A 14,831-nucleotide genomic window follows, 5' to 3' on the forward strand; every position below is an offset into this window, starting at 1 on the left:
TTTTAAATGATTTGCAATACAAAGTTTAAAAAGAATTTTTTGTCCTCAATAGGATGGAAACTTCAAGCCTAGGCAAAATAAACCTAAAGACTTCTAGAGTGCCAACTTATGGAAATCTTTCCCCTCGTGTCATGGTAGCCTGCTGCAATTGTTTAGATAAATCTTCTTTAACGTTAATTTAACTTCTTTTAACATCTACTCAACTGGATGCATGTGTCTGAGAAGGATTTCATGGTTTTTTTTTTAGGATTGTGGAAAAGGGATATTATAGTGAACGAGATGCTGCAGATGCTGTCAAACAAATCCTGGAGGCAGTTGCTGTAAGTATGAAGTGACAGCAATAGTGTAACTCTGGGTAATGTCTTCCTTTTACAGAATCATCATTTAGGAAGTGTATATCTGTGACAAGCCGTAAAATTTACAGAAAAACAGTATGAAATATTTACTAGAAAATGTTGAACAAATTTATATTTTCTATTGATAACTCAAACTCTGAAAGATGCAGTCCTCATATGTAATGCCATAAGTTTGTAAAAATCATTTCCGTTCTATTATTATGAATCAGATCAGACTTTGGTGCCTATAGTTGTTCTTTTCTCTCTCTTTCCATTTCTTTAGTTTATCTCTTTATTGTTTTTCTTGTTTGGTAAGGAAGTGGAAAAATGTTCAAGGAGATAAATATAGACCTTAGAGCATAGAGATTATTAATTTTTCTTTCAAGAGAAGAAATGAGTAAATTAGGAGAAAAATTCTGACAATTTTATTTTTTTTAAAGGGAGAAGTATGTTAACATTTTAAACTGGAATAAAGTTTTGTAAGTTAATGATGGAAACATGGACACACATTTACCAAAAAATATATATATATAATTTTGAGAAGTTGGTTTGTATTGAATTAATAAGGAAATATTTGCCTGAATAAAACAGACTCGACTGGTGCAAATCTTCCTATAGATTAGTGGTGTCTAGTATGTCCTGGGACACTTTGGTGATTTATTTATTGACTATAAATCCAGAACAAATTATTCTCTGAATAAACAGGATGGGGCCCAAAGGGACATATTTATTAGGATCAGTTAAAGAGACAAATCTATAAAATATACCCAGAATTAATATATATTCTATTAATCAGAGTCAGTTATATAACTAAAATCATTAGTCAATATCTTGAGGAGCCACAGTGACACAAGTACATGTCCTGTGAATTTTACCTACAACCAAAACAAGAAGGAGGGAAGGAGGAAGGAAGGAAGGAAGGAGGGAGGGAGGGAGGGAGGACTCTTGATACCTAACAAGCTTATGTACCAATTGTGGGTGGAAAAAAAAAAATCCAGTCTTCACAATCTTTGCATAGGGCTGCTAGAAATAGATCTGTGATCTAACAAAATTCATTATTGAGATATCAATGCCAAGTTCGTATGGCTTTATAACCCAGACTTTCCAAATTATTTTTTCCTATAAAGCGTTTTGATCTTTTTGCTGTGATGGGGGATTAAAAGTTTGAGGGCTTCCCTGGTGGCACAAGGGCTTCCCTGGTGGCACAGTGGTTTGGAGTCCGCCTGCCGATGCAGGGGACGTGGGTTCGTGCCCCGGTCTGGGAGGGTCCCACATGCCACGGAGCGGCTAGGCCCGTGAGCTGTGGCCGCTGGGCCTGCGCATCTGGAGCCTGTGCTCCACAGCGGGAGAGGCCATAGCGGTGAGAGGCCAAAAAAAAAAAAAAAGTTTGAATTTGGGGTGGATAAAAGCTGGAGAAGATGCCATGGAATTTTACTTTAAATACACAATGCAGTTCCTGATTATATGAATTTTGAATATCAAATTCATCTTTCACCACACCTAAAATAACCACTCCATTCCAGATTTTTTATCAGATACAATATATTTACCATCTTGGCTTCCTAAGCTTGCCAAATTGGGGATCGTTTTTAACTTTTCCATCACCTTCTCTCCTCACATCCACCTTCCCAACTTCAGTTGAATCTCTCTTCAAGTATCCATGAACATAGTCCTGCTCCCTATGTCATGCTATGACTATTTCTAGCATGACTTTAAAAAACACTTCTGGTTGCTTCCAATTCCTATCTCTAAATATACATCTGTATATGTCTATCAATCCTCCTTTGCAGTCACTGTTTTCATTTTGTCCCTTTTGAGTTCAGTAATGGTAGTTTTATGGCTTACTTAAATACTCATTTTAAATCTTCTTTTTTCACTACTGTGTTCCATAGATTATCTATTCAAGTAAACTTGCTGGCAGTTGCCCACTATCACTTTCCTCAAATCAGGCAGGCAGCTGGTATAGCAGTTAAGAGTACTTTGGGGGCTTCCCTGATGGCGCAGTGGTTGAGAATCTGCCTGCCAATGCAGGGGACATGGGTTCGAGCCCTGGTCTGGGAAGATCCCACATGCCGCGGAGCAGCTGGGCCCGTGAGCCACAACTACTGAGCCTGCGCGTCTGGAGCCTGTGCTCCGCATCGAGAGAGAGGCCCGCGCACCGTGATGAAGAGTGGCCCCAGCTCGCCACAACTAGAGAAAGCCCTCACACAGAAAGGAAGACCCAACAGAGCCAAAAATAAATTAATTAATTTAAAAAAAAAAGAGCACTTTGGGAGTCAAACAGAGCTGGGTTCCGTTTCTAGATGTGCGAGCTTGGGTCTATCACTAAATACCTCTGAGCCTCAGTTTCCGCATGTAAAATAGGCATAACATTCAACCTAACAGGGTTGTGGAAAAGACTAAATGAGATAAGGTATGGAAATCATAGCAATCTACAAAAAAGAGGGAAAGAGGATAAGCAACTTAAGACTCAGAATATTCATTTAAAGATGTATTACATCTTATAAATCTATATATACATATACACTCCACAGCTGAGTACTAAAATAAAAGACAAATGACAATGGTAGGTGCTCAAAAATATTTGCCGAATAAATAAATGAAAATTTATCAAAATAGTCAGAAATAACCACTATTCTATATTTTGTCTTTCTAGATGATGTCACATTTACTGAAACATTCTTATAATCATTTTTCTACTCAATTCATATGAAACAAAACTATGTAATTTGCTTCCATTCATAAGATTCTTTTCTACTCCCTTACTATCATTTAATTCTTTTCCTTTCATTCAAAACTTACCTTCTTCAATATGCTTTTTCTGGTTGCCTCCATCCATTTAGGTCAGCTCTTGACTCTTTAGGCTTATCACAGTGGGCATGCTTCAATTAAGTGATACCTCGGGTGGCTGACTGGGAGAATTCTCATTCAGTGAATGAGAAATGGATGCTTTCAGCATCAGGATTTTCCCCCTGTTGGAGTTACATCAATTGAGGGATAAAAGAGCCACCAATAGTGATGGAGATAGAGGTGCTCCACATAGAACACAGGGACTAGAGTTCCTAGAACTCTGTTTGTCTGCAAAGGTGGATTGGTTAGTCTACTGCTAATCTTAAATTTAAAACAAAAACTGTGTTATTTTACCTACTCATAAAGCTCTACAAAGCTCCAGTTTAGGAAGCAGGTTACCGCATTCAAGTCAAACATTCTTTGAAAGAAGTTTTATAAAAATCAGAGTTTCTCTGATTGCTGCCCCTAAGGGTAAACTTAGAGAAAAAAATTAATTTCCCTCAGTGTTTCACAGGTAGAAAGCAAACAATTTAAAACTTGTGAGAAGTAGCTGACATTTATTATATAGTTTATTGTCAGCTACATGGCTATAGATAGCTATAAAAATAAGACAGTTGGGAACTCAAAGTAATCAGTGATATATCTCACATTTCCCCTGAATCACACACTTTTAAGACTGTATCTAGGCTGGTTTTTGAAAGCACAGAAGTAGAAAACTTCAAGATTAAAAATTTCTTGGGAAATATGTCACAGGCATAATGACACCCCTTAGGCAACAAATCTTTTAATCCTTCTCTTCCTCCTCACTTCATCCCAATTCTTGCCCCAAATATTTCACACTATTTGTCTGACTGTAATCTTACTCATTCTGCATTTTAGCTTTAAATAGCATTTTTGAAAGCTTTTAAAATGAATATGAAAGATGTTTCCCGCTTTGCGTTTGAATTCATTCAGTTAGTCTTTAAGTGCAGATCTTTAAGCCTTCTTGAGTAGTCTATCTTCCTGAAATGAATTCAAGGTTGTCCCAAGTTAAACGGTCCAGTCAGTCTGGACATTCAGGAAGGGTCTTCGTGTCATGTGTCATAAACCACAAGGCCAAACCTTAAAGCCCTCCTTTTCCATTTACTTGTACAGATAACCAGGGACTGTTTCATCTCCTCTGGCAGCTCACTATTGCCACCACCTCTAGTTCTTTCCTTGTTATCATTGCTATCCTACTGTCCCTCTGTTTTCAAAAAAATTACTGTCCTTCTCTTTTTTCCACCCCTAATGCTGCCTCCCCTCTTTTGCTAACCACAGTTCTCTTGGGAATGTATTAATTTCAAAGCCATGAATTTGGAGCCTGGAGAAACTTGTAATATAGGAGTATACACTGAACTTAATAAAATAAAAGGAAATGGTTGAAAAAATATTAAATATGTTTGCTATCCCAACACAGAGATTTTTTTTGTTCAAATCGTTTTAAATATTATGGTGATGGGCGTGAAGAGTTGCAGACAAAAGCATCTCACCCTTTAAGGTTATGGAAAAAAATATGGTATCTGAACATCAAAGAAAAACAGGAGATGGACATGATTATAAGGATGCAGAAATAGTTGAAGCTCCTTTTGGTAAATTTTTTAAAACCTGTAATCTCCCCTAAAAAAAGAACAAATTTAGCCTATTAGAGAATCAATCGATAAAGAACTAATGACTAGATAGTGAAGAACTGGAAAGGCAAAAGGGAACACTAAGCTAATGTATTGCAGAGGGAGCAGCTTCGAGAAGCAGCCTCCTCTTGGACTGGAGAAACCAAGTAAAGAAGTTGAGATTATTAAAATTTAGAAGTTTAAAGGAGGTGCTCTATAGACCTGTGTGAAAGTTCACTGCTTGGCTAGGCTGGTGTCTCTTTTCTGACATCAGAGGCATTGCCCATGCAGCGGGCACTCAGACCTTTGAGAACGATGTTCTGGCCAGCTAGTGCTGGTGTTACTGAAGAGGGACTCTGGGATTGGTTCTGTGAGCACTGGAAAACTACAAACTGGAATTAGCAACTGCTATCGGAATGATCTGCCACTGCGGGGTTAAAAAGTGTTTCAAAGGTACATGGGAAGAACAAGCAGAAAGACAGACTCAGAAAGGGAGCAAGTCCCTTCATCCGCTTCAAGGCTTCCACTCTCTTCCTAGTGCCCTCTAATGGCAGAGCCAAACAGGAAGCCAGCAGAGGAAAAGTGTCACTTGTAACTCAAGTCCCCACTTCACAAAGTGGACTATAGAAGGGCAGATATAAAGTTGAGAGACAATAGCTTAGTAAATGGTACCGGAAGTTATTTGAAAACAAAAATCAATTCTCAAAATTTCTGTTTCTATTCATAGATTCTTTAAAGTCTTCATAGTCTTTACTAATGTGTGTGAAATGGTTCTAGAGGTCAATGAATTCAAAACAAGTGCAGCAGCATTAAAAAAATTACCATCGGGCTTCCCTGGTGGCGCAGTGGTTGAGGGTCCGCCTGCCGATGCAGGGGACATGGGTTCGTGCCCTGGTTCGGGAGAATCCCGAATGCCGCGGAGCGGCTGGGCCCGCGAGCCGTGGCCGCTGAGCCTGCGCGTCCGGAGCCTGTGCTCCGCCACAGGAGAGGCCACAGCAGTGAGAGGCCCACGTACCAGAAAAAAGCAAAAACAAAAACAAAATACCATCTAGGGACTTCCCTGGTGGCGCAGTGGTTAAGAATCCGCCTGCCAATGCAGGGGACACGGGTTCGAGCCCTGGCCCGGGAAGATCCCACATGCCGCGGAGCAACTAAGCCCGTGCGCCACAACTACTGAGCCTGTCTGCCACAGCTACTGAAGTCCCCGCGCCTAGAGCCCGAGCTCCGCAACAAGAGAAGCCACCTCAATGAGAAGCCTGCGCACCGCAGTGGAAAAGTAGTCCCCGCTCGCCGCAACTAGAGAAAGCCTGCGCGCAGCAACGAAGACCCAACGCAGGCAAAAATAAATAAATTTATTTTAAAGAAATTACTATCTATATTTACTACCAAGTACTATGCTTGATAACATTTATAGGTTTAATGGGCAGTATATATGTCATTCAGCTTTACATTATTTGACATGTTTAAGCCTTCTTCCACCTGACCTCTTATTCCTGTTGACAGAACCAATCTACTTTTATAAAGATGGAAAAGGCTAAAACTTCTTCTCCCACCCTCCCTTGCAGCTAGTCAAGGGCATATGACCTGATCCTCACCAATGAGTTTTGATGGGCAGTCTGCTTGTGAGTTATTAGAAAAGTTTCTCTTTAATAAAAGGAGAACCAGGGGAGGAAAGGTCTTTTCTCTTTTTCACTGTCATATTGGAGTCTGTGTATGAAGCTGGGAACTGCTTTTGCTGTCTTATAATTATGAAGAGAAACATAACAGTGTTGAAGAAGGCAGAGAAAAAAGTAGACATCATTGGAATTCTCCTGCTTGATATCTCATAGATGATAATGAGCTTCTCAAAATTTCTGCCACTTTAAATTGTATATCTTGTTACTTAAAGCAAAAAGATACTGAACTTCTTATTAAATAAACTTTTGAGTATATACTAATAATGGTTCTGTGGTCAGAGCAAATTGTATAGTTTTCCATCTATCTAAACATAACATGAAGGGCATACTCCTAGATAAAAAGATTCTGGTCCCTCACATTTCTAAAAACTGAATTTCACTGAACGTAAAACACACATCCACATACTGATAAATGAGGATTAAATATGATTTGAAGGGACACTGAGGTTTAAGGTCATTAACAATAAGCTTGCTTCTGACACTTGTTCTTTGTTTTTGTGAATATTTTTCTCGCTTGGGTCCACTTATTGTCAATAGAAAGATTCTTCTGAGGACTTAATTAAGCAATGAGAGACTAAGAAAGAAAATGGGGGGGGGTTGTTGTTTAAGTTTGTCGGTTCCTGTGGTATTTACATTTTTTTCTGGGGAGATTTTGTCTCTTGTTACTTCCATTTGAACGTTGATCTCTGGAGGGTGGATTTTAATGCAAGGCTCAGGCATTAAAACACTATAATGATAATTTTACCAGTAAAAAGTAAAAGTGGTTATATATTCTTACTAAGAATTGAGAGATTACATTCACCAGAGAAGAAATAACAAATAGTTCTGTTAATGTTCTAATTTTTTTATTTATAAACATAGAATAAAATAGATCAGTGGCTTAGGCATAGCATAGATATTTTATCAAAAAAATTTGGAGCAAAAAAAAATCTACATTCTGAAAATTATATCTCAATATTAGGAACCTGGAGATCTAAAAATAATGCCTGGGAAGGAGGTTCCTTTCTCATTAAATGTTTCTGTACATCATTATTGACAATGATATCAAAAGTTTATCAAATTCTAAGTGGCCTTCTCTCTTTTGAGTCCAGGGAATCACAATAAATTCTAGAGTAAATATCTAGGAATTTTCCAAGTACTATATACAAAATATCATGTTAATTGTTACATTCTAAATGACTTGTTCTTTCTGTAAATGATGTCGGTAATTCAGTTCAACCATTAGCTGATTCTCTGGTATGTGCCAAAATCTTGGATACAGAGATTAAGAAGTTCATTAGTTTATAGAGCAGATAGACACATAAGCACACAGCTGTAAGATGACATATGTGCACCAATTGATGCGTTTTGCAACTTCAAAGACATCAGGGAGGGTGAAACCTATTCAAAACATCTAGAATGAAACTGAGTCAGAAAAATCTTGCCAGAGGATGTTATGTCTGTGTTGGGTTTTAAAAGAAAAATTGCTGTTTAGTAGTCAGCCAGTATGAAAAAAAGGGAATACCAGGAATACTCCTTTTCTCCCACAAATTTTTATAGAACATAATAGACCAAAGATGCAAAGGCATGAACTTCTGGTCTTTGGATATTGCTAGAAAGTAAAGTACACTTGGTGAGAACTGGGGTTTGAGCGAGAGGTATGGATCTTGTCCAGAGAGGCTTACGTGAAAGAAGTTCCCATGTTTCTGTAGGTGAGGAGACTGTGAAAGACTTCTGCTGCAGGACCATCATCCTTCATGGGAGCATGAAGTCCAAAAGCAGGGCAGCCAGTTAAGAGGTTATGAAAATGTCCAGTCAAGAGATGAAGAGCATCTAAAAGGACATGGTTTGTGATTCTATGAATGAAATATGCTAACAGCTAAGCCCAGGATTCCCCTTGGGTCTTCACTGCCAATATTTATGAATGTTACATATGTGAAGACTTAGAGATTATGAGAAATAAACTAGAGTGGGGAACATGCATAGAAGAGGACTTAGAGGATTGATAAGAAATTCTCATCAAACTTCCTCACCTTTATTAACATTACAGTGCAGTCTCTTCTCCTCACTTCTCTGCCCACTTGCTCTCTGAGGCTTTACTCCATTCTCTTCCATACAGTTACACAGTTCCTCTAATGAACTTTTTCTTCAATTCCTATTTCCTTCACCTACATTTTTTTTTCCTTTTATACTCTCTTTTGCCTCTCCTCTAGCTGAGAACAAATGATGAAAAAAACAACAGCAAAAAATAACAAACATTTTAAGAGACCAACCAAAGCCTCTAGCCCAGGATGACCATATTCCCTACACACAACATGCACTGTAGGTCCTGAGAGCTACAGAAAGTAAACATGAGACACAGTCCCTGCCTGGAAAGATTTAACAAGAAAAAGAGGGTAAAAAATAACATCTAAGTTTATCTTTCTTTGAAGGAAACACCTTGGGATTGAGGTGAATATCTTCACTATTCCAAAAGCCCATTGAAATGTCATGCACATGAGGTTACTGTGTAGATATGACCTGATTCTTACTTGATGTCCTTGCATTACAGTCTTTAGAGGTTCATTCACAGCTGTTCTGTCAGGCTTCAGTTGCTAAAGGAATGAGATTCACAGAATCCTTGACTTTGGAGCAGGAGAATTGGATGACCTCAAGTAAGGGTAGGAAAATTTTTTCTAGTTAGCAGCGGCAGTATTAAAAAAAAAAAAAAAGTCACAAAAAAGGAAACAAAATGTAGTAAGAGATCTACCCGCAGTTTCCTTATGAGGTCAGGAAAGGCACACATTTTTTCTGTTTCTATAGATGACCTACAAAGACTTAATGTGAATAAAGAAAAAGAAAAAAGATGGGAATTCAAGCTATAAGGGAATATGGTTTTAAGTAAAGTAATAAGTTTTAATTACATTTAAAAATGCTTATTCCAAGCAGGTGTGTATCAACCATGAGAGGAAGGATATTATCATATTATCATGATACCTTTTCTATTTTAAACAAACCTTACTCTAATTGGCAATTTGGCCTATTTTCTGTTCCTGTGATACAGTATTTCACATCTATGTATTCTGTTCCTCTAACCCTGAATGCTCTGAAAAGCTAAAATTCAGAAAAAGCTGAGCAAAGAATTCTACCACCCACAATGGGCGCTCTAGGAGGACAGTCTCTTCTTTACGTCAATATAGTTTATGTGTGACAATCTCTACCTATGGACTGCAAGGGAATGACTCAAGCTAAAAAGATTCCTTTGAAAATGATCCCCTTTTAGGAAAGAATTATCATGTGGGAAATATCAAAGTATTGTGGCTTGAAGGTGAACAATGATCCTTTCTTTGTATGTGTGCTTCTCTCCAAGGATGGTGGAGTAACTAAGGTTAGATTCTAGCTAACTATTTCTATGTTGTTTTTTCATTGATTATTTATTGGAGCATGGGGATGGGACCATGAAATTTATATCCTTGCTGTTGGGTAACAGTTGTCTGCCCCATAACTGAAGTACTCTCTGCCTTGAGGAAATGAAGTCCTATTTTGTATTATAAGGATGAATGTGAATCTTCTACTTATGATGTCTTTAACACATAAAAAATGAATTTTTATTTTGGGAATGGTTAATTCAGAAGTAGTGTGGAAAAATGAATCCTCTGAAAGAGTCAGGTAAATATTTTTTTATTTCTGGGTCAGAAGAAGAGCTTTCAGGCAACATTATAATAATACTCTGTTAACTTCATTCCTTGAACATGGACTTTTGATTTTAATATTATTAAATAATTCAAGAACAAATTCTGCAAAAGTTTTACAAAGTATTTTGCCTGCCTCATAAATGAGAAATATAGAACTCAGTGAAGACGTCAAATTAACATACAGGTAGAGGCCTAGGTCATAGCTGTAGATTACACCAGTCATGGAAACAGAAGGTTAACTTGGTTTTCTTGTTTTAGTCACTGTCTTTGGTCCCATCTCAAGTGTGTAGCTCCTGAATAAGGAGTGCTCACAAAAAATCCAGCTTACTCACTTTGGGTAAGATTCAGAGTTTCTCAATGGAAACAACAGGAACACTAGTTTCATTTGGGCAGGGCAGTTCTTTGTAGGTGTTTAGCATCACTGGCTATATTAACCTGTTCAGGCTGCTATAACAGAATACCACAGATTGGGTGGCTTAAAGAAAAAACATTTGTTTCCCACAGTTCCAGAAGTTAAAAGTCCCAGAACAGAATGCCAGCATGGTCAGATTCTTAGTGAGGGCTCTATCCTAGGTTTTAGACTACAGTCTTCTTGCTGTGTCCTCACAAGGGAGAGAGAGCAAGCTCTGGTCTCTTCATCTTCTTATAAGGGCACTAATCCCATCACGAGGTCTCCACCCTCAAAACTTCATCTAAATCTACTTACTTCAAAAGGTTTCACCTCCAAATACCATCACACTGGGGATTAGGGCTTCAACATATGATTCTGGGGGGACATAAACATTCAGTCCATACCACTAACCTCAATACAGTACACTGAATGCCATAGGAGGCCAATACATTGCAACTACAAAAAAGAAAAAATTCTTTCACACAGTTTCCAATGCATCTAAGCGCAACTGTCCCCTTAATGTGTCTATTCTCACCTTCTCTCTCTGTCTCTTTGTCTCTGTCTCTCTGTCTCTCTCTCTCCCTCTCTCTTACTTTCAACCTCTCTCCCTTCCTCCTTCCTTCTCTCCCTTCCTATCTTTATTTTGTAAATTCCAGAGAATCATCACCATCCAAAGATCTAAAGAAATGGAACCACCATTGCAATATATGCAGTGTTGGACATACTAACAATTCTTACTAACTTTTTTGCCTACTTTAAAGAAAAATTTCAGTAACCACCAGAGGTTTCAAAATGTTCTCTTGACCTAGGACAAGAATACCCTTTCTCATTCCAGTGTTCCAGTTTATCTTTCTGCCTTTTATAAATGTAATTTAAGGCCCCTTTGCAATATCCTCTTTATTTTTGGCTCATGAAAGTAGTGTGAAATAATTCTAATGCATTTTACATGCCATATATTTAATATTAATCTTCTGTGATTTCTGACCTCAGTATTTCCTCCCAATTATTTATTTTGCTTAAAGTTTACAGAGCCTGCTCTGCTTATTTTTTTCGAGGAAATGGTTCCCTACATTTCATCAGTCCATAAAATTTTGCTGGAATGTCATGGCTCTCCCTATTATGTTATAAACAGTTGGTGGATTAAATAGATAACTATCAATACTTATCTGTGCTCAGGACACATAAAAATAGTCAAAACTCAGATTTTATTAATAGAATGTTCCACGTGTTTTTAAAGATATGTATAAGTTGCATGATTTTAGTGGCAAATGATGACCACCAAGAAAATGAATAGTATATATACATAATTTGGAATGTAGACAAGGAAGATTCACATTTAACTGTCCTTTGTTTTCTTTATGTCGCAGTATATGTTGAACGGAAAGTACAGTAGTCCCCCTTATCTGAGGTTTTGCCTTCCTTAGTTTCAGTTACCCGCAGTCAACCATGGTCCAATAATATTAAGTGGAAAATTCCAGGAATAAACAATTTATAGTTTTAAATTGCATGCCATTCTGAGTAACGTGATGAAATCTTGCACCGTCTGGCTCCATCCCGCACCTGATATGAATCATCCCTTTGTCTAGCATATCCCACTAGTCATTTAGTTGCCATCTAGGTTATCAGATCGACTGTCACAGTATTGTGTGCTTGTATTCAGGTAACCCTTATTTTACTTAGTGATGGCCCCCTTTAAAGCACAAGAGTAGTGTTACTGGCAATTCGGATATGCCAAAGAGAGCCAAAAAGTGCCTCCTTTAAGTGAAAAGTTCAAAGTTCTTGGGTTAATAAGAAAGGAAAAAAAATCATGTGCTGAGGTTAGTAAGATCTACTAAGATCTATGGTAAGAATGAATCTTCTATGCATGAAATTGTGAAGAAGGAAAAAGAAATCCATGCTAGTTTTGCTGTAATCCCTGAAACTGCAGAAGTTATGGCCGCAGTGCATGATAAATGCTTAAGATGGAAAAGGCATTAAATTTTTACAACAAGATATTTTGAGAGAGGTAAAGTGATTAAAGAAACAGAATAGAGTTTCTACACACCAAAAAAAAAAAAAAAAAGATATGAGAGAGAGATAGACACCACGTTCACATAACTTTTATTACAGTATATTGTTATAATTATCCTATTTTATTGTTAGGTATTGTTATTAATCTCTTACTTTACCTAATTTGTACATTAAATTTTATCATAAATACGTATGTATAGTAAAAGCAGAGTATATATAGGGTTCAGTACTATTTACGGTTTCAGGCATCTGCTGGGAATATTGGAATGTATCCCCTGCAAATAAGAGGCGGGGGGTGCACTGTATAACTTTCAGCTCTAATTTTGATACAGCAGACCTGCAAGTTGGAGATTATTGCATTGGCATCTCTGTAGTGATCAATTTTCTTCAGATTTATTTTGTGTTACTTAAAAGACTTTCTTTGGATGTTTAGGATCCATCTTGATTTTCAAGATAAAATCATACATCATATCACACCATTTCCCCCCTTAACCCTCCAGTGTCTCCCCATCACAGCCACCCTCTATGCACGGCCCTCAGAGTCCTGCCTGGAAAGGCCTTCTGCTGACCTCATGATCCTCTTTCCATGGGCCTTCATTCACAGCATTCCAATGACCTTCTGTTTCACCAACATGAGAAGCTCTAGTCCAGAGAATTTTGAGCTCTTGTTTGAAACTAGAATATAAATTACCGGGTGTTTTGAACCTCTTTCTACTATGTCCTGCACTCAGAATGGTTCATGGTGTATATTGGGCATTCCATAAATATTTGTTGGATGACTTGACTGACCAAAGATTGTTTATTGCTTCATTCATTTATTCATTCATTTATTCATTCATGCATTTACTCACCACCTAACCAAACAACTAAAACTATTTATTGAGCATATATTTAGACCCTAACACTATACACTCAATAAGAGAGCACATGGCACGTGTGTGCCAAGAGTTTATGTTCTTTAGTTTACCATTTGCTAACTGCAAAATACCCAGTGTATTCATTTTCTATTTCTAACAAATTACCACAAATTTAGCAACTCAGAACAACTAATTATCTCTCAGATCTGTAGGTCTAAGTCCAGGGGGCTCTACTGGGTTCTCTGCTTAGTGTCTCACAAAGTGGAAACTAAGCTGTTAGTTGTCCCGGGTAATTATCTGGAAATTCTAGGAAAGAATCTGCTTCCAAACTCATTGAGCTTCCAAGCTCCTTTGCCAAATTCACATCCATGTGGTTGTGTGACCAACATCCCCGTTCCCTCACTGCTTGTCAGCCAGGGACTGCTTTCAGCTCCTAAGGACTGCCTCATTCCTTGGCATATGCCTCCCTCCAACTTCAAAGCTAAATTGTTTCAAATCCCTGACTTCCTTTTCTGCTGCCAGCCAGAGAAAACTCTGCTTTTCAAGGGTACATTTGATTTTATTAAACCTGTCTGAATAACCTCCTTATTGTCATGTAAATTAATATAATCCTAGGAGTGCTGCCTTATCTATTCGTAGATTCCACCCACACTCAGAAGGGAGAGCATTTAATATAAGAGCTAAGTTCACATAGGGATCATTCATAGAATTCTGCCTATTACACCCAGACCAACCTACTCTTACCAATCAAGGTGTGATGCATTCGTTTTCTAACATAATGTATCCGCTCTAATCAACTCGAAATGTGGATTCTATGGGAAAGTAAATTAGGAATCCAAAGTTCAACATTCAAGGATAAACTTGAATGTCATTGGTTTTCAGGCCTTTCAAAGACTCATTCACTGACAAGTATTTTGGTTTGTTTTTTAATGTGTAGCACTTAATTTGTGTTCTCATGCTCTTCTATTATTCTCTCCTGGAGGTTTTTTTTTTTTTTTCATATGTTAGGAAATCAATTCTGCTACTTCAGAGTATTAACCACAACAAGTATTTTCAGAGGTTTTCAAAACTATTTGCCATATCTTAGAAAAGAAGCTGAAACACAGATCAGTGATCAAAAAGGAGGAATGATGGCATGTGGCTGAGGCTATGTGTGGCATCTTGGCACAAAAAAAAAAAAAGCAATATACTTACATACATTTGTTTTTTTGTTTCTCTCTAACTTATTTTTTTGCTTAACAATATGCCTTGGAAATTTTTTCCATTTATGTATTAGTTTTCTATTGCTGCATCACAAATTACCACAAACTTGAACACTTAAAATAACACTATATATTATCTTACAATTTTGTAGGTCAAAAGTTAGGCATGGCATGACTAGATTCTCACAATTCCAAAATTAAGGCATCATGAGGGCTGCACTTCTCTCTGGAGGCTCTGGAGAAAAATCCGCTTCCAAGCTCATTCAGTTCCTTGGAGGAATTCAGTTCC

The 14,831-nt window shown here is 37.7% G+C and overlaps 1 protein-coding gene across 8 annotated transcripts in view; it reads left to right on the forward strand.

Moving 5' to 3' along the window:
• CAMK4 (calcium/calmodulin dependent protein kinase IV) overlaps positions 1-14,831 on the forward strand; it is a 243,687-nt gene that overhangs the window by 159,807 nt on the left and 69,049 nt on the right. For all 8 annotated transcript variants that reach the window (XR_009563442.1, XR_009563441.1, XM_060296093.1 and 5 more), the window contains one exon: positions 248-320. Coding sequence is in view for 6 of the 8 variants with exons in the window: in XM_060296093.1 (XP_060152076.1) it covers positions 248-320 (73 nt within the window). In the remaining 2 variants the exon portion in view is untranslated. The remainder of the gene's footprint in view (positions 1-247; positions 321-14,831) is intronic.

This window comes from Globicephala melas, chromosome 3, assembly GCF_963455315.2.
Source record: "Globicephala melas chromosome 3, mGloMel1.2, whole genome shotgun sequence".
In the NCBI taxonomy this organism is placed as follows: domain Eukaryota; kingdom Metazoa; phylum Chordata; class Mammalia; order Artiodactyla; family Delphinidae; genus Globicephala; species Globicephala melas.